The sequence below is a fragment of the Podarcis pityusensis genome (assembly GCF_964106645.2).
Source record: "Podarcis pityusensis genome assembly, chromosome: 11".
NCBI lineage: Eukaryota > Metazoa > Chordata > Lepidosauria > Squamata > Lacertidae > Podarcis > Podarcis pityusensis.
In genome coordinates, this window is record NC_138036.1 from 39,252,878 (window position 1) to 39,277,114 (window position 24,237).

The 24,237-nt window shown below is 41.4% G+C and overlaps 2 protein-coding genes across 16 annotated transcripts in view; one reads left to right on the forward strand and one right to left on the reverse strand.

Annotated features, from left to right (window-relative positions):
• Positions 1-3,616, forward strand: part of PAM (peptidylglycine alpha-amidating monooxygenase) — a 126,511-nt gene extending 122,895 nt beyond the window's left edge. For 5 of the 6 annotated variants that reach the window (XM_080972425.1, XM_080972427.1, XM_080972428.1 and 2 more), the window contains 2 exons: positions 1,761-1,817; positions 2,808-3,616. In XM_080972425.1, the coding sequence (XP_080828551.1) occupies positions 1,761-1,817; positions 2,808-2,989 (239 nt within the window). In that variant the 3' untranslated portion in view covers positions 2,990-3,616. The remainder of the gene's footprint in view (positions 1-1,760; positions 1,818-2,807) is intronic. The other variant, XM_080972429.1, reaches the window with a different exon arrangement.
• GIN1 (gypsy retrotransposon integrase 1) overlaps positions 1-24,237 on the reverse strand; it is a 34,771-nt gene that overhangs the window by 9,069 nt on the left and 1,465 nt on the right. For 5 of the 10 annotated variants that reach the window (XM_080972795.1, XM_080972796.1, XM_080972801.1 and 2 more), the window contains exons 2-8: positions 21,915-22,055; positions 20,438-20,631; positions 19,015-19,320; positions 18,581-18,766; positions 18,295-18,465; positions 17,359-17,647; positions 12,798-15,345 (exon numbers count right to left, since the gene is read on the reverse strand). In XM_080972795.1, coding sequence (XP_080828921.1) covers positions 15,062-15,345; positions 17,359-17,647; positions 18,295-18,465; positions 18,581-18,766; positions 19,015-19,320; positions 20,438-20,631; positions 21,915-22,053 — 1,569 coding nt within the window. In that variant the 5' untranslated portion in view covers positions 22,054-22,055 and the 3' untranslated portion in view covers positions 12,798-15,061. Of the gene's footprint in view, positions 1-5,555; positions 7,200-9,411; positions 9,661-12,797; positions 15,346-17,358; positions 17,648-18,294; positions 18,466-18,580; positions 18,767-19,014; positions 19,321-20,437; positions 20,632-21,914; positions 22,056-24,237 lie in introns of those variants that run through there. The other 5 variants (XR_013977176.1, XM_080972798.1, XM_080972800.1 and 2 more) reach the window with 4 other exon arrangements.

The following is a 24,237-nucleotide window of genomic DNA, read 5'->3' on the forward strand; positions in this document are numbered from 1 at the left end:
TCTCTCCTTTGGATGTCCCCAACTTACTCTTTAGAATCCATCTGGGCCTCCCTTGATGTGGAATTCCTTCTGTATGTGCTAAAACAAATAACCCTTCACTTCCTTTTCTTAAATTTCTATAATTTAATGCTTGCAAATAGCCCAGAGTAACAGCACCCATTAACTTACCTATCATAGATGTATGCTCAGCAGCAGCAGCATGTTATCGGTTCAGAGTAAAGACCAAGTGTTAAGACCTATCCGTCAGCTAACTCTGTAAACAAAGCCATGCAATAATTGCAAGGAAACCTTCAAGTGGGATTTTGAGTGCAGAAGGGACAGGAAGAAGGCACCCTTCTCCCATCCGCCATTTCTGCACTCTGCATCAACTTTCCGTGGCCTTTCCCTTCTCGTTCATAATGAGAATTGGCTTAGAGCAGAATAGAGGAGGAAGGAGAGGAAAGAGCTTCCTTTAATGGTGTTTGCTCAAAATCTACCACCACCACCACTGAAAAGCTGTTTGGCTTTACTAAAGACTCGCTCAGGGGCCTTATTACATGCATTTGCTAATAATATGTAAATAACGGAGGGGACTTCTCACATTATCGCAGGTGGAACTTGCACTTGTTCCGCATTTTGGCCCATTCAGGATGAGGGCAGAGTGTGTTGCCTTGCTCTTTTTGATATTGTCACTTATCCAAATCTGATCAGCTACACTGTCGTGCCATACTGGCTTCATGGCCCCTGTTGCAAAAGTGGCTAACCTGGGGTCCTCCAGATGCTGTTAAAAGTACAGCTCTCATCATCCCTGACTATTGGCTGTGTTGGCTGGGACTGATGGGAGTTGTAGTTCAACAGCATCTTGAAAACTCCAGGTTAGCTACCTCTTCCTTATTAGCGGGATCACATCAGGAAGAACTCTTATTTGTTGTTTAAAAACTGTCAAAGCAGCTGCCAAGAGACAGTGAACAGAAATTGTTCAAAATGGTACAAAAATTGCAGTGGGTTTTCTTTTGCGGGGGGGGGGGGTGCTTCAGAGTGTGCTTGCCCCATGTTCATCTACAATAACTTGGATTTGCCCTAGTTTTTAGCTCCTGTAAGCTTAGGAAGTATAGTTTTCACATGGGAAACATTTTATAAATACCAGAAGCAATTCTGCAAGTAGGATATAGCTCAATATATAAACAGTGCAACACACGGTGTTTCCAAACAAGTGTTACTATGTAGTTTTGCCCTATGGATATGACTTTTCAAAAGTAAACCTTGTTGGGAATATTTGAATTAACGTTTTGAATTAATGTTTCGAAAGGCTAGCTTGGTTTCACTATGACAGATTTAATGAGGGTTTTTTAAGATTGTAGAAAATGTAACTTGAAAAAAGGGATATTGCACATACTTTTGTAAACCAAGAAATCTTTAATAGAAATATGTTTAAAAAAATAAAGAAGTAATTTTAAGGGAAGTCACTTTTAGAACTTAATTCATTTTCTCAGTGGGACAAATCCAGATCTCACATCTTTTACATTCTAGGGTTATATGCGAAAGTAAAATTCTAATAGTCAGCGGCAGAACAGAATCATTTACAAATAGTGCTGTTACTTTTCAGTTGCAAACACAGCAAAACCACCAAGGCCCAACAGAGACTTTGCCATTTCATTTCCATTTCTCTTCCACATAGCTTGATTTGCACAAATCCTGCTTTATTTTCTGGTGTGTGTTGATAATATAATTCTGCTTGAGGGTGCTTGCTCCTGATGTAGCAATATGTCTCATTTTTATAGCTGATGCCGAACATAAACTTGATTCAAGTTCAGGGGGAATCCTGGGCAAATTTAGAGGTGAGTAAAGGGAAAGCAAAGACCAAGGATGAGGGCAGGAAATAGTCCGGGCACTGTAGCAACACCACATCATTTCTACTCATCGTACGAGACTTGAACATGATGTCTATTGTGAGAATCTTTCATAAACTGGTTTTACAGCCAATTGGGGCTGGAAAGCAGGACATAAACATAGTCCTTCATTTACAATCTGGTGTTACACTCCTAAGAAGTCAGAAACCCATGAAAGAATAACAATAAATGTTTTTTTATTTTTAATAAAAGATCCATGAAAGTATATGCTCTCTGTGTTTATGGGCTCTTGTGTGAGATATTCCCAGATGTATCTAGCAAGTGAGCATTGCATTGATTCTCTTCATTAGATGTTAAATGCCTGCCTGCCTCCTGCCTAGTACAAATTGTCTGTCCTCTGCTAATGAATTTGGCAGCTATTCCTTAGGAGAATGCTGTAGTGATAGTGTTGAGTCTTCCCCTTATCTACCATGTAAAGCCTTGGGGAGCGGCTGATTTGGTTTGATGAGGAACACAAGAGTGTTCCTAGAGACACAGAACAATACTAAGAAATTGATCTTCTGCAAATCTTCCCTTTATATAATGAAGAAAAATAATGACTGCAATTATTTCTCTCAGCCGAAGTTCAAAATAATCCCTGAGCTAACTTTAAAGGGGGGGTCAGAGAAGAAGATGGAGGCTATTATAGTTAAGAAAGCCAATCCTGTATTGTGACTATGTCACGCCTCTCAAGGGAAGGCATGATGGGGGAAATGTACAGAACTGAAGATATCAGCTGATTCCAACAGGCAGATCAGAGGACTTATTCCGAGTCACTTTATACTGACCTCAACAGGTTTTCTAAGTCTAAGAAGCTGCTGTTCTTGAACGAGCACAGCTGCCATCTTAGGAAATCAAAAAGCATTATGATCCAAAGTAGCAACTTGTGAGAATAATGGGCACATTGAACACTTTCTTAAAGCGTGTTTCCACTTTCAGGAAAAGGTGGTGGAGGCCTCAATCTTGGGAACTTCTTTGCAAGCCGCGCAGGCTACAGTCGAAAAGGATTTGACCGACTTAGTACGGAAGGGAGCGACCAAGAAAAAGATGAGGACGATGCCACAGATTCAGAAGAGGAAGATGCTGTTCCTCACCCTCCAGCGATACCTCCATCTTCCTGAAATTGGCCTTTGATTTCTACCTTGTATGACTCTACAAAGATTGCCGGATTTAGCACGTTTTAAGATTTTGTGTATTTAATTGTAAACTGTACTAGTCCTTTGTGCGACTGTACACAATTCGCCCCCTCCCTTTGGCTTCAGTTTGGTTTTAGAGTGTGACCATTTCATATCAGTGCCATTGTCTTCTGTGAACCTTTTAATAAAGCAGAACAATCCCATTTAATTGCAGTAATGATTTTGAAAGTAGTAGTATCTGCTCATTTCAGTTAGGGACCTTCTCTATATTTGTAAATAAGTCCCAGCCTCTGCTTTAAGAAAACATTTTTTCAGTTCCAATTTTTTCTTTTGTGCCTTTTCACATTCAATGCCCTTAACCTATCACAGAACAGAGAGAATTTAGTGCCACAATGAAACAAAGCTGCTAAAACTCCTATTTTTTAAAGAAAATCACTAGCATTCTGTTGCTTTGAGGGAAAGATTTTTAAAGCCTCTATTTAAAATGGTTTTTCTTCTTCCTCGAGAATTTGTGTGTTTCCAGGATGTCTTATTTTTAGATGGTTATACTGTTAGAACACTATTTTCAGAAGCTGAATGTAATTTGTGTAATAAAGTGTTCGCAGAGCATTAGCTGTCAGAGTGTACTTTGGAATTTTTGCATTGAGGTGGGAGAGGGGAATGGGTCTTTGTATGCAATTTTTTGTAAGCCAATACCTCAAACCACTGAATACAGTGCAAAGTTTTATCACTGCTTTCTATTAGCAGTGGGGAGGGAAAGGAAACCAAAGTGTTATTTTGTATGAAAGATGGAAGATGTTTTGTTACATGACATTTTTTTTCTTTTTTAAAAAGCAAAACTTAAAAACCTAAAACTAAATTTGCATTACATGTATAAAAATCAAGCGTTGGTTTTTAAAGAAAAATCTGGCCTGTATATCCAAACTTCAGGGTATGTACTCAAATAAAACATTGTCAGAGCTAAGAGGAAACCTGTGTCTCAACTTGCATAGAAATAATTTTATTTTTGCACATTTCCTTCCCCAATCATAAAGTACAGTCCTGGTTACCATAGCATGAACACGCAGTTTCCACACTTGGCATTTGTAAAGCCCTTTGGAGTGTTCAAAGTGTTTTATATATATTAAAAGTCTACAACCATTATAGCAACCTTCCGAATTAGGTCATAACGATGCCCATTTTATAGATGGGAGACTGAGGCTGGAGAGGAGTGCTTTGCCATGAGGCCTCCTGTCGAATTCATAGCAGATGGCACAACTTGAAGTTGCAGTGTAATCTGTGCTGAATTCAATTAGATGTGTGCATAGGGAAGCCCTTGGACTTGCATCTCCCATCAGCCCCTGACAGCATAGCCAGTCAGGGATGAGGGAAGTTGCAGCCCCAGCAGCATCTGCTGCGGTAAGACAGCAGTCTCTGTCTCTTAACTGCCGTGCTATATTAGCCATAATATTTTATCCCTAATGAAGATTTACTGCAATGCATCTGACAGAACATGACAATGATAATTCAGATACATCGGCCAAGTTCCATTTGATGAATAAAAACATGGTCCCTACCCCCCCCGCCGATGCCCATTTAGTAACATTAACATCTTCTGAGAAAAGGTGGCTACGTGCAGGAAACTCTACATGGTTTTTTTGAGAGGGACTGCTTCGTCAGTGAGACATTTTCTTGGAGCAAGCAAAAGCAGGTATCGGTGACGAACTTCTCTAGCTATCACAGTATAAACAGGTTTAAGAAAACCGGTTTTTAAAAAATCTTGCGTTCTGTTGGTAATTAAATTCATTGAAACAAAAAATAATACATAACTTATAAATAATAATAATAATAATTCATCTATTCATTCATTCCCCATCCATCTGGCTGGGTTTCCCCAGCCACTCTGGGCAGATCCCAACAGAATAATAATAATAATAATAAAGCAATAAAACATCAAACAATAAAAACTTCTCTAAACAGGACTGCCTTCAGGTGTCTTCTAAAAGTCATATAGTTATTTATTTCCTTGACATCTGATGGGAGGGCGCTCCACAGGGCGGGTGCCACTACCAAGAAGGCCCTCTGCCTGGTTCCCTGTAGCTTTGCTTCTCGCAGTGAGGGAGCCGCCAGAAGGCCCTCGGCGCTGGACCTCAGTGTCCGGGCAGAACGATGGGGGTGGAGACGCTCCTTCAGGTATACTGGGCTGAGGCCATTTAGGGCTTTAAAGGTCAGCACCAACACTTTGAATTGTGCTCGGTACCATTTCTAGCCGACAAGTATTCAAACGCAAAATCTGTAACTTCGCATCTATAACTATTCTAAATGGAACTTGTTAAATTAGCAAATATTGAAACATGCATGTTACTAAATTCCCCACCCCCCAGTAACGCGGATCTGTCTATTGAATCCTGCATTCTATTATTTTAATACATGAAGAGCTTGAGTTTGGACAGCAGTGAGAATGGAAGTGGATACTTGTTTCATGATAGGAACCGAATCCAAGAATATGTGGTTATATAGTGCCCAGACACAGGTGTCTGTTGAAGTGTAGGATCTGTGTAAGACGTAATAATAATAATAATAATAATAATAATTTTTATTTATACCCCGCCCTCCCCAGTCAAGGCCGGGCTCAGAGCGGCTTACAAGCAATAATAAAAACAAGTTGAATGATTACAACTTAAAAACAAAATTAAATTACAACATTAAAATATTGAAACATTAAAATATTAAAATGTAGCCTCATCGCAGGAGGAGAAGGAAAAGAAAAAAGAAAGAGAGGGAGGGTATCAAATTGGCTCCAAGCCAAAGGCCAGGCGGAACAACTCTGTCTTACAGGCCCTGCGGAAAGAAATCAGATCCTGCAGGGCCCTGGTCTCATGAAGCAGAGCATTCCACCAGGCCGGAGCCAGAGTTGAAAAGGCCCTGGCTCTGGTTGAAGCTAATCTAACTTCCTTAGGGCCCAGGACCACTAGGGTGTAGGTAGCAAACATGGTGCTCTCCAAATATTGCTGGACGACCATTGGCCATGCTAGCTGAAACTGATGGAGAGAACCATGTTTGCTACCCCTATCTACGGATTCAGACTGAAAGCGTATTTGTAGCCTGAGATGTGTAACAGAAGGGTACAGAATTAAGCAGGAACCCATGTACTTTTCGAGGAGATTGAACCCAGTGTGAAACCCAAGACGTCTCAAAAGCTGTCAGCACCAGGAAGTTACCTGAAGGTGTTCCAATTACATGGAATTGCCATCCTAACTAAGCAGCTGTCCTTACCACCAAGTATCATTAGGTAGAAATTGGTTCTCCGGGAGGCATCTCGATTCAGTAGTGCTTTTCCAATTAAGCAATGTACCATGGTAGTTCATCAGAATTTATAGATCAGGGGCCAGCAACCTTTTTCAGCCATGGGCCGGTCCACCGTCCCTCAGACCATGTGGTGGGCTGGACTATATTTTTTGGGGGGGGATGAACGAATTCCCATGCCCCACATGCGTTAGCAGAGATGCATTTTAAATAAAAGCACACGTTCTACTCACGTAAAAACACGCTGATTCCCAGACCGTCCGCGGGCCGGATTGAGAAGGCAATTGGGCTGCATCCGGCCTCTGGGTCTTAGGTTGCCTACCCCTGTTATAGATCAATGCAGTATATCGGAGCAGTGCAGAATAGTGGCTCTATTCCATTTCCTCAGCTTGGTCTACAGGTGTTCCTTCCGGCTGCCATGACTAGGTCACTCTTCTGACGCTGGTTATTGAAGCCCAAGATCATGGCTGCAAAGCAGCTAGGCCTGAAAGGCCCCAGGAAACAGTATTACAGTGGTACCTCCGGTTAAGTACTTAATTCGTTCCGGAGGTCCGTTCTTAACCTGAAACTGTTCTTAACCTGAAGCACCACTTTAGCTAATGGGGCCTCCTGCTGCTGCCGCGTCGCCGGAGCCCAATTTCTGTTCTCATCCTGAAGCAAAGTTCTTAACCCGAGGTACTATTTCTGGGTTAGCAGAGTCTGTAACCTGAAGCGTATGTAACCCGAGGTACCACTGTACAGTGTTGATCTTGTTGCATAAAAGCTTGGTGATATAAACAGACTGTCAAAGCTTCCCACATTTCCTTCTTGCTGCTCTTGGAAGGTTAGCACTGGAGAGGAGCGCAGAACATGGCAAATCTTTAGACCTTTTCCCTTTTTCTTCAGAAGATTAGAAGAACCATCTTAACAGCTACAGTTATTTTGGGGATGGAGGGGAAGAGAAAATAACAGGAAAAAAATAGAAAATAACTTCTCACCCACTTATACTGGTGAGTCCAATACAATGCCAGCTTCTCTAGTGGTGCCCCCCTCCACCTGGTCCTCAGCCTAAATTCCCTACGTCAGAAGATTTATGCCAGGGTTGAGGAACATGTGGCTCTCCAGATGTTGGACCACAGTCCCCATCATCTCTGACCAGTGGCCATGCTGATGGGAGCTGCTGTCCAACAATATCTGAAGGGTCTCTGGTTCTCCATCCCTGATGTATGCCTGATACAGTGGTGCCCTGCAAGACGAATGCCTCGCAAGACGAAAAACTCCCTAGACGAAAGGGTTTTGCGGTTTTGCGTTGCTTCGCTAGACGAATTTCCCTATGGGCTTGCTTCGCAAGACGAAAACGTCTTGCGCTTTTTTCTTAAAGCCGCTTGAAGAGGCGCAGTTGCGACGGACCGTGCTTCGCAAGACGAAAAACATTGCAAGGTGAAAAGACTCGCGGAACGAATTATTTTCGTCTTGCGAGGCACCACTGTAATGAGAAGGGCTTTTGGTCTGTGCAGGTGCTTGCCAAATCCTGGGGATTGGGCTGATCCATAATGGGCTGTAATCTTTTTTTCAAGAAATGGGAAGTAAACATGACTGAAAAGCAGGATAAAAAATGCTTTAAATAAATAGTAGAATGCATGCTGTCACAAAACCGTACCTCTCTGTATTGCAACTCAAAAATGTATTATTGTATCCAGCTCAGAAACTTGATTAATGCACCAAATTTAAAATGATTACAGGGGAGTGCAACTGTTCCAAACAGCATCTCATTTCTCAGTGTCAAAAGCCATTTATTTCAGCGTGCCTAACTCGCATTGGATAGAATATGTAATAAAACTGTCATTTCCGAGATGGCAAAGCTAATCTCTCCCTCTCCTCCCGCCCTCCAACTCTTAAAACTTGCAATCAGGATCACATTTTGTGACACAAACGATTTAGAGAAACCATTTCCTTAATTTTGCTATTGAGGCTGGTATTCAACTTAAGTGTTACTCAGAGAAGACCCATTGAAATTAATGAAAATGACTAAATTTGGACCACTAATTTCAACAGGTCTACTGGGTTAAACCACAGAGCCTAGGACTTGCCGATCAGAAGGTCGGTGGTTCGAATCCCTGCGACGGGGTGAGCTCCCGTCGCTCGGTCCCTGCTCCTGCCAACCTAGCAGTTAGAAAGCACATCAAAGTGCAAGTAGATAAATAGGTACCACTCCGGTGGGAAGGTAAACGGCATTTCCGCGCGCTGCTCTGGTTCGCCAGAAGAGGCTTAGTCATGCTGGCCACATGACCCGGAAACTGTACGCCGGCTCCCTCGGCCAATAAAGCGAGATGAGCGCCGCAACCCCAGAGTCGGCCACGACTGGACCTAATGGTCAGGGGTCCCTTTACCTTTACCTTTTTACTCTGCTGAGTAAAACTTAGTTGAATACTGCTCTAAAATTTTATTTCCTAAATTCATTTTAGCCTTAACATTAGTAAGCCTGTATTCTGTATATAAAAGTCGTATTCCAAGGAAAGTGGATATGGGATTACAGCCTTACAGCAAAATCCAAACCCAAGAGTCCCCAGATTTGAGTATGTTTGGAGTAGGTGAGTGTGGCAGACCAAGGGTTATGCCAGATTAACTCCCCCATCTCAATTCAGCCAGGGGCACAGCAATTCCCTCAATCAGGCTCCATTGATGGGACTTATGCTAGTGTTAAGTCCCCAAAAAGGGCATTCTGGGGCAAGGAGATACAGCTGCTCCAAATCTCTTTCAACCCAGGTGCCTTGACAACTTGGAACTTACTCTGGCAAAAATAGTGGTGTAAGTCAAACTAGACTTTGTAATAAGGGTAACTTGCAGCCATTTCCTAGTATACATTCATTTAATAATCAGGAACGGTATCCATATGGGCTCACAGACTGAAAAATGTCCTTGCTCGTGACATTCTTGCTAGTTGATCAGCGCTGCCAACTATTATCAATCTTTTACAGATTGCTATCAGAAAACCAGAAAGAACCACCACCAGTTCACTAATTTCCAGTAGCTGATCAGTGGACTTGTAACCTTCCAACCTATTTTATTTTATTCAAGTATTGCATTTCACATTGTTAAGAAATCTGTTGCAAAGCATTTTCTATGTGGTCAGTTAATACGGGCACAAATAATTTTTTGAAATCTCTCCAAATATATAAAACTACATAAACCTAGCATTTATATTAGGGTTCATATTTTGGCTTTGCATATTTGTGCAGCAAATCACTTAGTGCTTCTGAACATGAGCTTTCTTAACGATGCCCCCCTTCTGTCTTGGTTTTCTCCAGTGTCTCTTTACATCCATCACCAATGCCTGTTGGACTGCAGGGCAGATCCTTTTGACAGCTGCCCACTCTCCTGGTTGTACAGAACTTCATCAGAAAAAAAAGATGTTAATTATCTCTGGGAATGGCGTAGAACTTACCATACTTTTCCATGTATAAGACGAAGTACAGTATTTTTCCATCTGTAAGATGCCCCCATGTATAAGATGCCCCCTATTTTGGGGGACTCTGATTTAAGAAAATGGGGGGGGAGATGTATCCGTGTATAAGATGCCCCCAAATTTTTGACATTATTTTAGGGGGGAAACCTATTCTTATACATGGAAAAATACAGTATTTTTCTTTTTAAAATATGTTTAAAATTGGGGGTCGTCTTATACACGGATAGTGCAGAGTGGGGAGAGGCGATTGGTTGCAGCCGTGAGCAGGAGACTGCCTGTGGGTGGCTATTGGGCATTTGATTGGTGGCCGCAGCAAGGGCTGTTGTTGATTGGCTTCCCCCGTGGCAATTGGGCGGGTGATTGGCGGCTTTTACTCCACTTGCGATTTTAAGCATTGTTCAGTCGGGTGAGTGACTTTCGGCAATCCCCCCCAGAAAAGCTCAACTATGGGCATCCTCCCCCCAAAAAGCTTAACAACTGTACAACTCTTGACAATTTCCCCCTATTTTCTTAATTTGGAGTCCCCAAAAACAAGGGGTGTCTTATACATGGGGGCATCTTATACACGGAAAAATACGGTAATCCCTCAATATGTCCTTCCACTCAGAGCTAACAAACTTTCACGTCTATGTTCTTTTCCAAAACATCGGCATATGGTGTTTCACACCTCACACTCCTTCCTTGCGGTATCTTCTTGTGGGCGATTGGGGCATAGGATTGACTGAAATATACGCATTCGCTTTCATGAACACACAAACATGCTCTTTCTCTGTGCAGCCGGATTTGTTCGACCGAAGTGAGTGAGTGACACCTAGTGGTTAAGAATAAAAGTAGCCAAGTAGGTTTTTCTTTGTACCACTACCATATGCTCTGTATGCAGAAGATTGGGTTTCCCATTTCCCAGCACCTCCTGTGACAAGTCAAGTCTTCTGCCTGAACCACCCAAGAACTGCTGCCAGAAAGTATTGGGCCACATGAATCAAGGGACTGCTTCAGTATAAAGCAGCTTCATATCTTATATGGTGAATATCAAGCAAACTTGGCATGGGTCTCCCTCTGTTGTTCCCCAGTCCTCTGTTTCAGGGCTTGGGTGGGGGTTTAGGGTACCGTCCTCACCTTTTGGGGGGCAGCTGAGCAACTGCTGCATCCAGAGCCCCACTACTCATGCTAGTGGCGTAGCGGTGTTTGCATCAGCTCCAGGCTGCTACAGGAAACTGTGCCAGATCAGGCTCCTGCGCTGAACTTGCTAATAACTGGACTGGCTTAGGAACAAGTAGATCCTTGCCAGCTCACGTCTGCGCTCCCCCCGGCACACCCCATTTAAGAAGGGTTACACTGGGCATTGTCAGTGCAGGAGGGGGAAATATAATTGGAGTGCCCCGGAGGAAGACACGAGAGGCTAAAGGTTCCATTGCTTTCCATTCATTCTCTCTTCCTCTCCATCTGGGACACTTGTGTTTTCCTCACCCTCTGTTGTCATGATCTGCTTGCTGCACCTTGACATGGTGGTGCAGAAAAGTGAAAAGGAGGGTGAGAGGGAAAAGGCTGCTGATCAGCTGGTAAGCAGGTAAAAGAAGCTAGCTGGAAGAAAAGCAGCCAGGGACAGTAAGAAGAGCAGAAGGTGTGTGAGGCTACCTAGGTATCTCTCCCTATGTAATCCTTTCGCTCAGTTTTCCCCCTCTGTCCAGAGAATGCAGTGAAACTGTGCAAAAGAAGACAAAGAAAGAGACACACACAGATCATTATCCCCAAATTGCAGTCAGAAGGGACTGGGAAAAAGAAGCCTGGCAGTGCAGATCATGCTGAATACTGCAGACTACGGGTCACTATCTGACTGTTTTATTACAACAACGCCAAACTGTTGCTCAAAAGTATGATACTCTTACTGCAGACTGGACTGAATCTGAGAAAGTAGTTTACCAGAACCCTGCACTCTTATCCCCTGTTGTTTCCCCTTCCCATTGGGGAAGAAAGCAATTTACTGCTGTGCCCCTATTGCAAACGAAAAGAGGGAGGCAGCACTGAGATCGGCTTCAATCACAATGTTATGCACTATTAATATTGGGGGTCAGAGGTGGGGCTAGTACTTGTTTGGACTTCTATGACTCCTGGTCAAACATCCCCCATACATCTCGGGTTGCAACAATGGTCGACCTGCTTGAATTACCCCTCAGTCCACCTCCAAGGTGAATCCTGAATTCAGGTGAATGCAGAATACAGGTGTGTGTCCTGACTGCGTGTACTTTTAAATGTCAAGCTAAAATACACACATTTCCCCACATGAAGTGACAGCAGAGACTTCTGTCTTTTATATTATCAGAATTGAGCAAAACACACATATCTAGGACAGACTGCAACATTTTGTGGCAGAGCCCCACTTATTAGAGGTTTGTAAGGTCTTGCCTTTAGTCCAACCCATCTAGCTCTGTTTGTTGAAAAAACTAAATTGCTAGAAGTTTGTCCAGAACTCACGAGATACTGTTATATCTGTTATAATCAAAGTTTACTCTAAGGTAAATTGTGCTTCCAGTATAAACCATGTTAGCTGAAGAAAGGTTATGTTAGCTGTTCTGGCACAAGCTGCTCATCTCTCTAGAGCTGGTGAAATTACTGGTTGAGAAACAAGACTTCATTGGCTTCCTAGAAATTTTCAAGTTGCTTCTGGTGGGCTTAATTAGACCTGTCAGAATTTACATGTCAAAGCTATTGCAGAAACACTAAAGAACCCCCACTGACAGTATCAAGTGGTACAATCCAGAATAGGGAAAACTAGGCCATTATATGAATGTATGTCTTCCATTTCCTCCCCTGAAGTTATATAAAAACCCACCAGGTGGCACAAGTCAGACAGTAAACAACATTTAGCTAGTGATAAAGCTTACAGAAGTCCTACAATAAAGAAACTGTATTTAAAGAAGATCGTGGAGATTTGCATATTCCAATTAAGTTTTGATGACGAAAACTTTCAGAAGTCACAGGGGCTTGTGTTGTACTTTGAGGTTGAATTATTATTTTTTGACTTACTAGTCGCTTACCGGAAAAAACAACATATGATAATGATAATGATGATAATAATAATACACTTTAATAAAACAGTTACAGTAACCCTTAAGGGAGAGGGTTTTCTCTGTGGCAGCCCCTAAATTGTGGCACACAGTCTCCACAGAGGTGTGCCTAGTATATTTATTGTACAGCTTTTACCATGTGCTAAATATGCACCTCTTTAACCCGGTCTATGACAGTTAAGCATTTTGGTTTGTGTAGCCTACCCTCTTCTACTGAATGTATGCTGCTCTGTATCATTTGGAACAGATTTAATTGTTTCTGTGATGGTTCTATAACTTTATATTATATTGCTGTAACCCGCCCCGGGATCTCATGGCGAATGACCTCATAAGATATATTATAAATAAATAAAATCCAGCAGAAAAACAACAAAAACCCCAGCAGCAAGAATGTACATCAGATAGGCCATTAAACAGCTTGTCCCACACTCTGTAAAATGTGTGGGAGAAGAGATACATTTTAACCTGGTGCAAAAAGGATGTTCAGGTGCTAGGTGGGCGTCACCATGGAGAACATTCTGCAGCTGGGAGCCACAACCCAAAAGGCCCTCTCCCTTGTTGACACACTCAGAAGGGGCACTCAGAGAAGATCCTCAGATAAAAAACAAAGGGTCCAGATAGGTTAATACTAGGAGAGGCGCTAAGGCCCTAGTCATAAAAGGCTTTGCAAGGTAAACCTTCAAAACAGTTAAGAATTGATTGACTTGTTGGTTTCAGGCTTCTCAAAATATTGGAAGGAGCTCATCAACAGCTTTGTGTGTTGCATGCAAAGCCCTTCTGTAGCTCCGGTGAACAAGACTGAGGCGGCAAACAGCAAGTCTTGCCAACAAGCCAGAAGTGATCTTAGAGACAGCTCCATCGCAGCTGCAATGGACATAAGCCACACCACTTGGGTTGATGGAAGTTCATTACAGAAACATGTTCTCCTTGAAGACCTATCAGCATCTACCTTACATATGGTGCAGTGCTGTCAACTCTGTCAGCAGTTGTCCAAGAGGTCAGGCAGAAGTTTTTCCAGCTTCCTAAGACTCCTTATTTTTGGGAGTTCTAGGGCTTGAACCCGGGACCATCTACGTAGAAGCCTGTGTTCTGTGGCTAAGCCACAGTCTGTTCTAGTGTATTTGCATGAAAGGTGTACAGCGGGATGTTGTGATTTTATTTGATAAGACACAATGCTGCCGGCAACTGACCAGAATGGATGCCACTTAAAACTTCCCGCTAATTCTATAGTAAGTTACATTGAAGCATAGCTTCTTTATACTAATGGTATACACAGCACAAACCACTGTAAACTGTGGAGCAATTGCACCACCCTACTGGGCTAGTTCATATATATTGCTAAACAACAGTTTAGTGTCATGTGTGTCAGTTTGCATTTCTTAGTACAGAAAGTATTGATCTGATGTGTAGAGATCTTTCCTATTCTAATTAATTCAAGAGGATTCTAGAAGCTTTTCTGTGTGAAAGAAACAAGCAGAAGGTTCGTGATGTTTGGGTTATTCCTTCAGAGAAGCTGAGTACAGCTGGCTTAAACTGGTTCTCTTATCTTTTTCTGTCAAGGTCATTCTAACTATAAAAGTAAGGCCAGAAGGAGCCAGGGTTTCACTTCTCTTTCTATCTCTTTTCCTTCTGGTGTAGTGTTCTGTATATAGTGTTAAGGTTTAGTCTTATTATAAGTTATTGTAAGTTTAAGTTAAGTCTGCTGCAACTGGACTTCTTATGGACAGTGCCAATCCTGAATGTACTGTATTGGATTTGTGACCATTATGCTCATTTGCCTTCAGTAGCAGTAAAGCTCTGCTGGATGAAAGACAATTGTGTCTGGTCTACCTTTTGGGAATCCTCTCTCCCTTCTCTTCCTTTGGCATGGCCAGAAAAAGAAGATTTTTAAAGGGAAGTAGTTACATAGGTTATGTGGTTCAGTATGTTGAAGACTGCTTGAAGTTGACTTGTTTCCCTTAACCATAGTTAACATTTAACCAGTTTGATATAAAATGAGAAACCATGGTTGGCTGAAAAACAGCTGAAAGTTTCCAGTCTCCTCCTCTATGGCTGCACCAGAGCAGGAAAGGGGACTGCACGAGCCCAAGGCTTGCTGCTATTTGGGGATATGGTGCTAAGCTATGGTTTCATACAACATACGAACAGAACATTCAGCAGCAGCTGAACCAGTGGTCAATTCTGGACAAAGGAAGAAAAAGTTTGGTATTTACACACCTTTGACAAGCTCCGTACCACTTATTCCAATGGAGTCTTACTGCATCAAGTAGCCTCTGTCTTATTCTGAAGAGTCCAGTAAGCTGCACACCACTGTTTTGGATTCTTCGGCACTGAGTCAGTGGAGTCTGGGTCTATCAATTCTGCCTCTGCACTACTGTCACATTCTGAGAAGACACGGTCCTTCCCCGACAGGCCATCATCAGCAACGGGAACAGGTGGCTCTTTTCCAGAAAAGACATCTTTGGAGCTCTGTCCTGCGGACGTTTCGGATGAACCGACATAATCATGATCAACCATGACAGCACTCTGCCAAATGTAGCTGCTATCTGCAATAGGAAAATACATTTTGATTAGAAGCCAAGTTTCATTTAGGCTAAGGTTACGAGACATGACCGTTTCCTGCGGACAGTCCCCGGATTTACAAATCAGTCCCCATACAAAATCCATTGAAGTTGAAAAGTGTCCCTGGATTCATTGAAAAAAATCTGGTAACCTTTTAGGCAGACAAGGCCATTAAATGGCCGGGGGGGGGGGATGCAAGCCCATTGCATCGTACATTTCTGAATCCAGGGACAGGAGCAGCAATACAGAGGTAGCAGAATGTCATATCTGTACCCCATTTTATGGGCCACAGTTCTTGAGACGTTCTCTTTAAGAGCTGAGATAGACTACAACAATGGATATGCAGGTGCTTCTTAGAGTGCCCCAGCTAATAAAGGAAGGGGCTGAAATTGGCCTCCATATTATAACAGACCAAAGGATTTATTTTATATTATTTTTTTAAGCATTCTCTCTTTCCTCTTTTTCTGTCACGATACATCAAGATATTTACACATTTGTAAATAGGGATATTTGGAGGTAATATAAATTTTACAGTTAAGGCATCTTGATGTAAAAGCCTTAAATAAATTTTCTAGTAAGAAGCTTCCTTGCTAAACTGGTCAAGAAGCAGTTAATCAGTGTGCCCTGTATCCATTCCTCCAGTACCACCACAAAAAATAAAACACACACAAAACAAAAGCCCAGTCATTTTTTTTGTCTTGCAATTTGGATCTTTGGACTGTGCAGCTTGCAGCTGTTGGCTCCTTTCTAAATATCATGCTTGGTGACTCAGTGTCGGTTTAAAGGAAATGAAATTGCTGAGCCTGTCACAAATAGACTGGAGATGGAAATTAAATATTTCAATTATCTCTTCTGAACTAGGACAGAAAGCCAGAATGCTGACTGACGTCATGAAGACGTTCATTCTCTGCACAAGTAAACAAGATATTTTTGGGAAATTGGTTCAATACAGGTGCTTTAAACAACATTCAGGGGATTCAACAATTCAATATTTTCACTGGCTAGGTAAAGCAGAACAGCCTAAGTTAATGGGGGGGGAGGGAGAGAGAGAGAGAAGACAGGGAGTGCTCTTGACATCTCATTTTGCATTTCAGCAATTCCTTCAATGATTACAGAAGACAGCACATAAAACATATTCACCAAAATTTAATAATAAATGCTGCCATCCTTCCGTAACCCACTACACACATGGATAAACTGCAGCAGAAACATGTACTTCTACAACCTTATCCTGCTTGGATTTTCAGTTCTCTTCTTAGACATATCACTATCTGGACTATATGCCCAGAACAGTTCTCACAATTACTGTAATTAGCAGTGGTGCATTTCCAAGGCTTCCTTAAACCTCAGCATCCTGTCCATAATTATTATAGTGTGTGTATTTCAACAGGCAAAAGGCCAACCTAACTCTGTATAGCTGGAGAAAATGCACACACAAAAAACAAGTTTTGCAGGGCTGGAAAGCCTTAGGCAAGTTTTACAGGGCAAGAAAGCTTCCCCGTAAATCTGCATATGTAAAAGAAGAAATGGGAACTATCATAAGATCAAATTGCTTTTAATTGTGGTGGTTTTTTGAGATTCTTCACTTATTATTGCTCTTACTTGGGAAAAGTAAAAGCCAATGGCATAGTTCAACATCAACTATGGTTTAAACTTATGTGTTAACTATGGTTTAAGGCATCCTAGCGCACACTAGTCAAAAGTCCCAGCTTCCCTCTTCCCCACTCTGTACCAGGAGCAGCAACCCACGATGGCTGGCTTGTCATTACGTGCAAGTCTGGGCTCAAGGTTTCCTTCCCCTAAACCTTGGCTCCTATTTGCAATTTGGAAGTGAAAACCACAAGCTGGGTTCACACATAACAGGAACAGGCTTATGGTTTGTTGCTCCTGGCACAGAAAGGGATTTCTGATCAGTGTGCACCAGTTTATTTGCTTTACCTATGGTTTAATGCAACGTGACAACCAGATAATTGAATATAACTAGACATAACTTTCACCTTGTTCCTGGGATCCTCTTATATATGGCTTAAGATGAGATATTTTGATGGGCCTTTTCAGCCTTGAGCCAGAGGCATCTCTTAATATTGCACAGCCATTATCAGTAACATAATCTATAATACAGGGGCCAACCCATTCGGACTGGAAGCGACCATCTTTCCACCAGTTCTTCTTTTGTCTGAGAACTTCATGTCCAACTTTAAGGAGAAATTGATTAACTTGCTTTGGTTTCTTCCTGACTTGGCTCATGTTCCCACTCCGCTGTTCCACAGGCATTTTCTTCATATTCTAAGTAGAAAATGAACCTATTAGTTAGAACTTTTGTTTTAAGGATGTACAACTCAGACAGATGTGTGTGTTTTCTCAAGTGCATCTGATCTGTGCAAGCCAGACTGAGTCTGCAAGATGTGTGGAAATCAGAAAATGAGCATATGGTTTTCTGTGTGCTCCAGTGTATACACATATCCATATAAACTCATGATGAAGTTTTCTATTAGCCTACCTTATTAGTTTTGTGAAACTGTGGGCTATAAATGTCTGAAAGGTATGGCTGATATATATTACTTTTCTAAATGATATCTGGGTCTTGCTTTCTTTCTTATATCTAATAAGTTCCTGTCTGTATTTGTCCTTCATAAGAAGGGAATTCAGTGTGATGTCAGACAGCTCCACTCCCTAGACCACAGAGGAATAGGCCTTAACTTAATCTGTACAGTTTGAAGATTTGAATGAGCCTTATTCAGACACATCTGTGCATTATTTAGGGGAGCATTTTTAATCTTTATTTCTAGCTCAAACAGCTGGAAATAATAGTCAATGAAAGACATTCATTAAATGTGCTGAATTAAAATCATTCACACATTTTCTTTCTCTGAATTACTGTATTCACTGAATGTTGAATATTTTTTCCTGAGAAAAGGAGGAGGCAGATTTACCTGGCAACCTGAAATTGTCCTTTCCTGTACTGCTTTCTCTGCTTGTCTAATAGCAGATAAGATTCTCACAAACATGCAGTCACTCTCCCCTTCTTGAATCACACTTAATGTTGAAGGTATATAAGGATTTCGTTTAAACATTTGGAAATAGGGCGTGTTGTTGCTAGTTTCCTATTTTAAAAAAAAGGAAGGAAGAAAAAGGAAATGTGGTTATATTTGACACTGTGCTACTAAAGAACATTCAGCCCCAGTTCACACAAAAGGTACGAATGTTCTCCATACGTACTGAATCAATCAAGTTGAACGCATATGAAATAGCTTGCAAATGGTCATCCCAGTCTTTGGTGTGCTCCGTGCAATATTTGAGAAGGAAAGATCTGATTGTCTTGACAGCTTCATTTTCATGATCAGCTTGAGGGTATGGCATTATTAATTCCTTTGTCCCAAAGTGTTCAAACAGCTCCCTGTTGATCTTTAAGAATAAGACAAATCATTTTAAACCTCCACATTGTTTTTATTTCACTTGGTAACTGAAAACTGTGCTTTGAAATAGTGGCACAGTTACACTGTAAAGGTACTGAAATGTTTAAGCTTAATTTCTCTTTGAGATACAAAATTGCAATTTGTTCAAATTTAGACATTTAACATACATGAACCAAAGAATAAGCTCAACTGGAAGTTATCAAGTGCACTTTCCACAGCAAAGTTCGCTCCTCTTACCTGATGAACAAACTCTTCTTCCTGATCTATAGTTATTTTCTGAGGTGGTCCATAACAGAACGATGCGCTGACAACTGCCTTAGCCACTTCAGCTGCTGAAAGGTCATGCAGGGGCAAAACCACAACCCACTTAGTGAAGACATCTGTTAGGAGGATGACATACACATTGTTCCGGCTGGTGGCATCAAAAGGTCCCATTAGCTCTAGACTAACTACAGTCCACGGGTCTTCTGCCTTAATAGAATGGAATTTAGATGCTACAGCAGCTGTATTCTTTGCTACCTGGCAATGTTCGCAAGCGTACACCTGGGAGAAAAGTCATGAAAATGGGTGTTAATAGTCCATCCATTTGCATTAATAATGTTTTTGTAATAAGTTATTTGAGTATCTCCTATTATTCTAACAGTAGGTTTAAGACAGAATAACCATGCTACATTGCTTTGGGTTGAAACTATCACAAAACATGTTTTGATACTTATAACTACAAACACCATAACAGATCCCCATCTACTCAGATACAAAAATAACTCAGGAAAACTCAACTTGCAATTTATTTTGGTGCATTGTTCTAGTCACACTGCCAGTTTTGTAGTCTGGGGGCACTCCTGGATCAATCTGTTGCGAGAAGCCTAGGTGACTTCAGTGGCTACTAGTACTTTTACTTGTTTCAGCTAATTAAACAGCTATGGTAGTTTCTGGACCAGTATAGCATGATCAGTGTCGTAATGCACTGAGAATCTCCACATATGATCACTGCAATATGCTCTGTGTGAGGCTGTCCCTGAAGCTGGTCCAGAACCTGCAGCTAGTGCAAAACTCAGCAGCTCAACTGCTCACTGGTACAAAGCATCATCATCAGAATACCCCAGAACCACACATTCCAACCTTTTCTTGCAAATGCACTTTTAGGATCCGGTCTTTCTCTGCGTCTTGAACCACCAGTTTTAAGTAGAACAAACTGAGAAAAATGTCCAGTCAAAGGCAATTATGGGGTTGCGGCGCTCATCTTGCTTTCAGGACAAGGGAGCCAGCGTTTGCCCACAGACAGCTTTCCAGGTCATGTGGCCAGCATGACTAAACCACTTCTGCTGCAATGGAACACCATGATGGAAGCCAGAGCGCACGGAAACACCCTTTACCTTCCCGCCGCAGCGGTACCTATTTATCTACTTGCACTGGTGTGCTTTCGAACTGCTAGGTTGGCAGGAACTGTGACAGAGCAACGGGAGCTCACCCTGTCATGGGGATTCAAACCACCGACCTTCTAATCAACAAGCCCAAGAGGCTCAGTGGTTTAAACCACAGCGCCACCCGTATCCCATGAGTGCCATATCATGCAAAGAGGACTTTAAAGAATGATCATTCACATGTGCGCGCGCACACACACACACACACACACACATAAACACAGTGTGACCCATACCCACTGTTTTACATCGCTGGTTACTGATGTCCAATAATATTGGGATTCCACCAGGGTCAGTGTCCTTGATATGCCATGATGTGCACCTGCATGATTTTCATGGCACTTTTCTAACACTTTCCTTTTCTCTTCATCAGAAAGAATCACCAGGCGCATTTGCCTCTTGTCTTTTCCCACATAGAACAGCTTGTTATCTAAAAGAAAGCATTCAAATAAATTGTGTAATTTCATACCATTTATTGTATATTGGTTCAAATTTTATTCATAACTACTTCTTAGCACACCTGCTCAAAACAGACAGTTCTATTCTGAAAGAGAGACATAATGTTGGTGGTAATGTGGCCAGCAAGATTATTTTTGAGGGATTTTGCATGGGTAAAATTTTAGAAAATATCAGCTTTTGTTTGCCGAGAATACAAATGTAAAGTTAGCATGACAGGGAATTGTATTTCAAAATTGGCAGACACAAGCTAACGTTTATTTTATTTGCTAAATTTATATCTCCCACTTTCAACCCTATTGTGTTCCCAGGGCAGCTTAAAAGAAGAATAAAGTACTATCCCATTAATAAAATAAAGACAAAATAGATGAAGCAATGGCAAATGGAACTGCATGAAATCCAGCACCAGAAATTGAAGAGGGACACAGCAGAAATAAAAATTGTCCTTGTTAACTTAAAAAGTTCAAATGGCTAAGGAAATAAAAAGGCTGTTGCTGGTGCAAAGCAGGCACCAAGCACGTTTCCCTGGAGATTTCCAAGATCTTGCCAAAATGGAACACCTTCCATTCCTCAGAAGACATGGGTGGTAAACCTGCGGCCCTCCAGATTTTTTCTTGGTAACACCAGATTCGCCACCCAAAATTTCAAATTATACATGAAGAATGGCATAAACATACATAAATATGTAAAATATTCCTGATTTATATGCTCCTGTGTACAGTATTTAATTTCTTAGAAGAAAATCATGTTCATTATGTTCTTTTTATGTATGATGATGCAAATCCCACTTTACATTTGATAAGCAACAACCCAGCCCAATACAGTGGTACCTCGCAAGACGAATGCCTCGCAAGACAAAAAACTCGCTAGACGAAAGGGTTTTTTGTTTTTTGAGCTGCTTCGCAAGACGATTTTCCCTATGGGCTTGCTTCGCAAGACGGAAACGTCTTGCAAGTTTGTTTCCTTTTTCTTAACACCACTAATACAGTTGCGACTTGACTTCGAGGAGAAACTCATAGAACGCGGTGTGGTAGCCTTTTTTGAGGTTTTTAAAGACTTTGGTATTTTTGAAGCTTTTCCAAAACTTTCCCGACACCGTGCTTCGCAAGACGAAAAAAATCGCAAGACGACAAAACTCGCGGAACGAATTAATTTCGTCTTGCGAGGCACCACTGTATTGTTTGGTCTCAGCCTTCACGGATATAAAGGCATGGCACAAAGCACACTGAACTCCCAAGACCATTATATTATATTTACCTCTGAAAACAAACTTTTTAGCTGCTCTTCTTATTCCGCTTCTTTCACTTGCTAATGTTGTGGGATGATATCCACCTGTTTGTTTGTAGTAAGAGATCTGTTTCAGATGGAGTCCACCATTTTTGCCATTACGGACCATTGCTGTTTAAAGTGAAACAAATACAAAAAGTGACTTGCCTGGTCATCTTTGGGTTTTTTTAAAAAGCCTCTGGCAACTAGAAAGTGAGGGGGGGATTGGGGGTTGAGTGAATAGTTAATTTTATTGTTCTTGGTTGCGTTCCCCACTAATTAAGGTTTCTCTACTTGCAAACCCTTCAACTTCCTGTATACAAATTAACAGGATAGATATAAATAGAATAGCTCTTACTCCAATAATTGTAAAGAACCTTTGACAATTAATAACTTAGGGAGGGGTTCATGACTAAAATGAAGTAAATACATATAATGCAAATTACAACTATGTTATGTGGCCTAGATTCAATATAAGTGGCTAAGAAGCAGATTTTAAATAGACTCAATTTCCTGTACCTGCCCCATTTCCGATACTTCTTTGGGATTTATTTGAAAGGTGATAATTGGTTAATTTTAATTCTGCTTTTCTCTTATTTTCTGTTTCACAGGTACTATTTTTACAGTAATAGCACTTCACACACTATTAGAAATATCCATACTATAGGCATCACATTTTACATGTAACATATTAAATCTCATTTTATAATCCAGTTTGTTAATTTATGTTTTAGCTCTTAGCATAACATAGTTTTTTAAAGACAGCAATGAGAGACCAGCTGCAGCACTATTAATAATTAATGGGAGAGAACTTGAGCTTATTTCAATTGGACAGGAAAAGAAAACACTAAATTCAGCAACAGCTGCTTTGTATGGGAAAGCAAATATAATCAAAGCAATCCACCAATAGCACTTCACATAACTGCAGCTTTCAACCTACCCTCCCAAATGGCAGACTTTCAAACTACCCTGTGCATATATATTCCAAAGTTCAATCAGCTGAATTCAAAGGCTTATTGTATGAGTGGAATTGCAGCTTAAGGCTGCAAACTGGTGTATCTAAAACTCAGGGACAAATCAGACAGGATGGTGGATATCTGTAACTGAGTAGCCTGTCTTTTAATAGTGGGAGGAAGATACTATCACCTTTGCTTTGGACACGCACTGCTACATACATCAGAAACCTACTTCACCATGTTCTGGATATAAGGTATTCTGAAATACAAATTACTAGTGTGAAAAGATTAACTTCTCTTTGAGGTGTGGCTGTATACTGCCAGGATCAGGCTGCTATCAGTCTGGTGGAGATGTCCAAGCACGGTCAATGGTCAGAGACAATGGGAGCTGAAGTTTATTAAGATCTTGAAGGTCACAGGTCCCCCATCCCTGGTCTAAGTAATGAGGTGTCTTTGTAAAGTAGCTGGGACAGGGAAATAGGGATGAAGATTGAACTTTTTCAGGAAAATAATGCTTTATTGATGAAGTAGAATAAGAGCAATTTTGCAAGGATGGGAGGAAGAGTTAGAGAACCATGGTTAGACAAAGAGTGAACCAAGAGCAGCTGCCTGGTAATGGGGGGAAGTGGTAGAAGCTGTAACATTCAGAGAGCTAAGAAAGAGAGGAATGAAGGAAGAGCAAGTTATTGAAATCTTAAACCTATCGGGGGGGGGGGGTTCTATTTATCTGAAATCTGACACCGAAACCAGGGTTTCCAGGAGCAGACTGAGCAACAGCTGCTTGCCAGACCACCTCCCACAAATGCACAAAAATACAAAGCTGCAATCTTCAAGGCAGAGAGAAAGTGATATGTGGCCAACAGAATTGTCACAAACAAGATGTGAAGGGAAGCAGTGGAATCGCTATGTTTCTCTTCTTTTAGCTATCTGTCAAACTGCTTGTCTCTGGTCAATGAACTTCAAACATCAGTCCTGACACCCCGCTCCAGGATTAGGACGGAGGAAAGTTACTTTAAACTCACTTTAAACAGTCCGGAAAAGATCCCCCTCCTTCTCCTGCTGTCGAAGGGGGGTTCCACAATTTTAAATGATGAATTCTAATCCTTTAAAGGTGATTTTCTAAGCTCTAGTTTACGTTGTCTTTGCTTTATTCTGTCTACAGAAGAACGGAAGGCTGACTTCCTGTTTAGACCTTCCCGTTCCGTACCAAATTAAAATAGGTTTTTAAAATCCAATTCCTTTCTGCTCGCAAGTCCTTATCTAATGTCCAGTTGTTCAAAGTCTAAGTACTCACGGGTGCTTATTTTAGAGTCCAAATTGTCCCAGGAAAAAGGCAGCGCTCTCCGGCAACGGCTGTG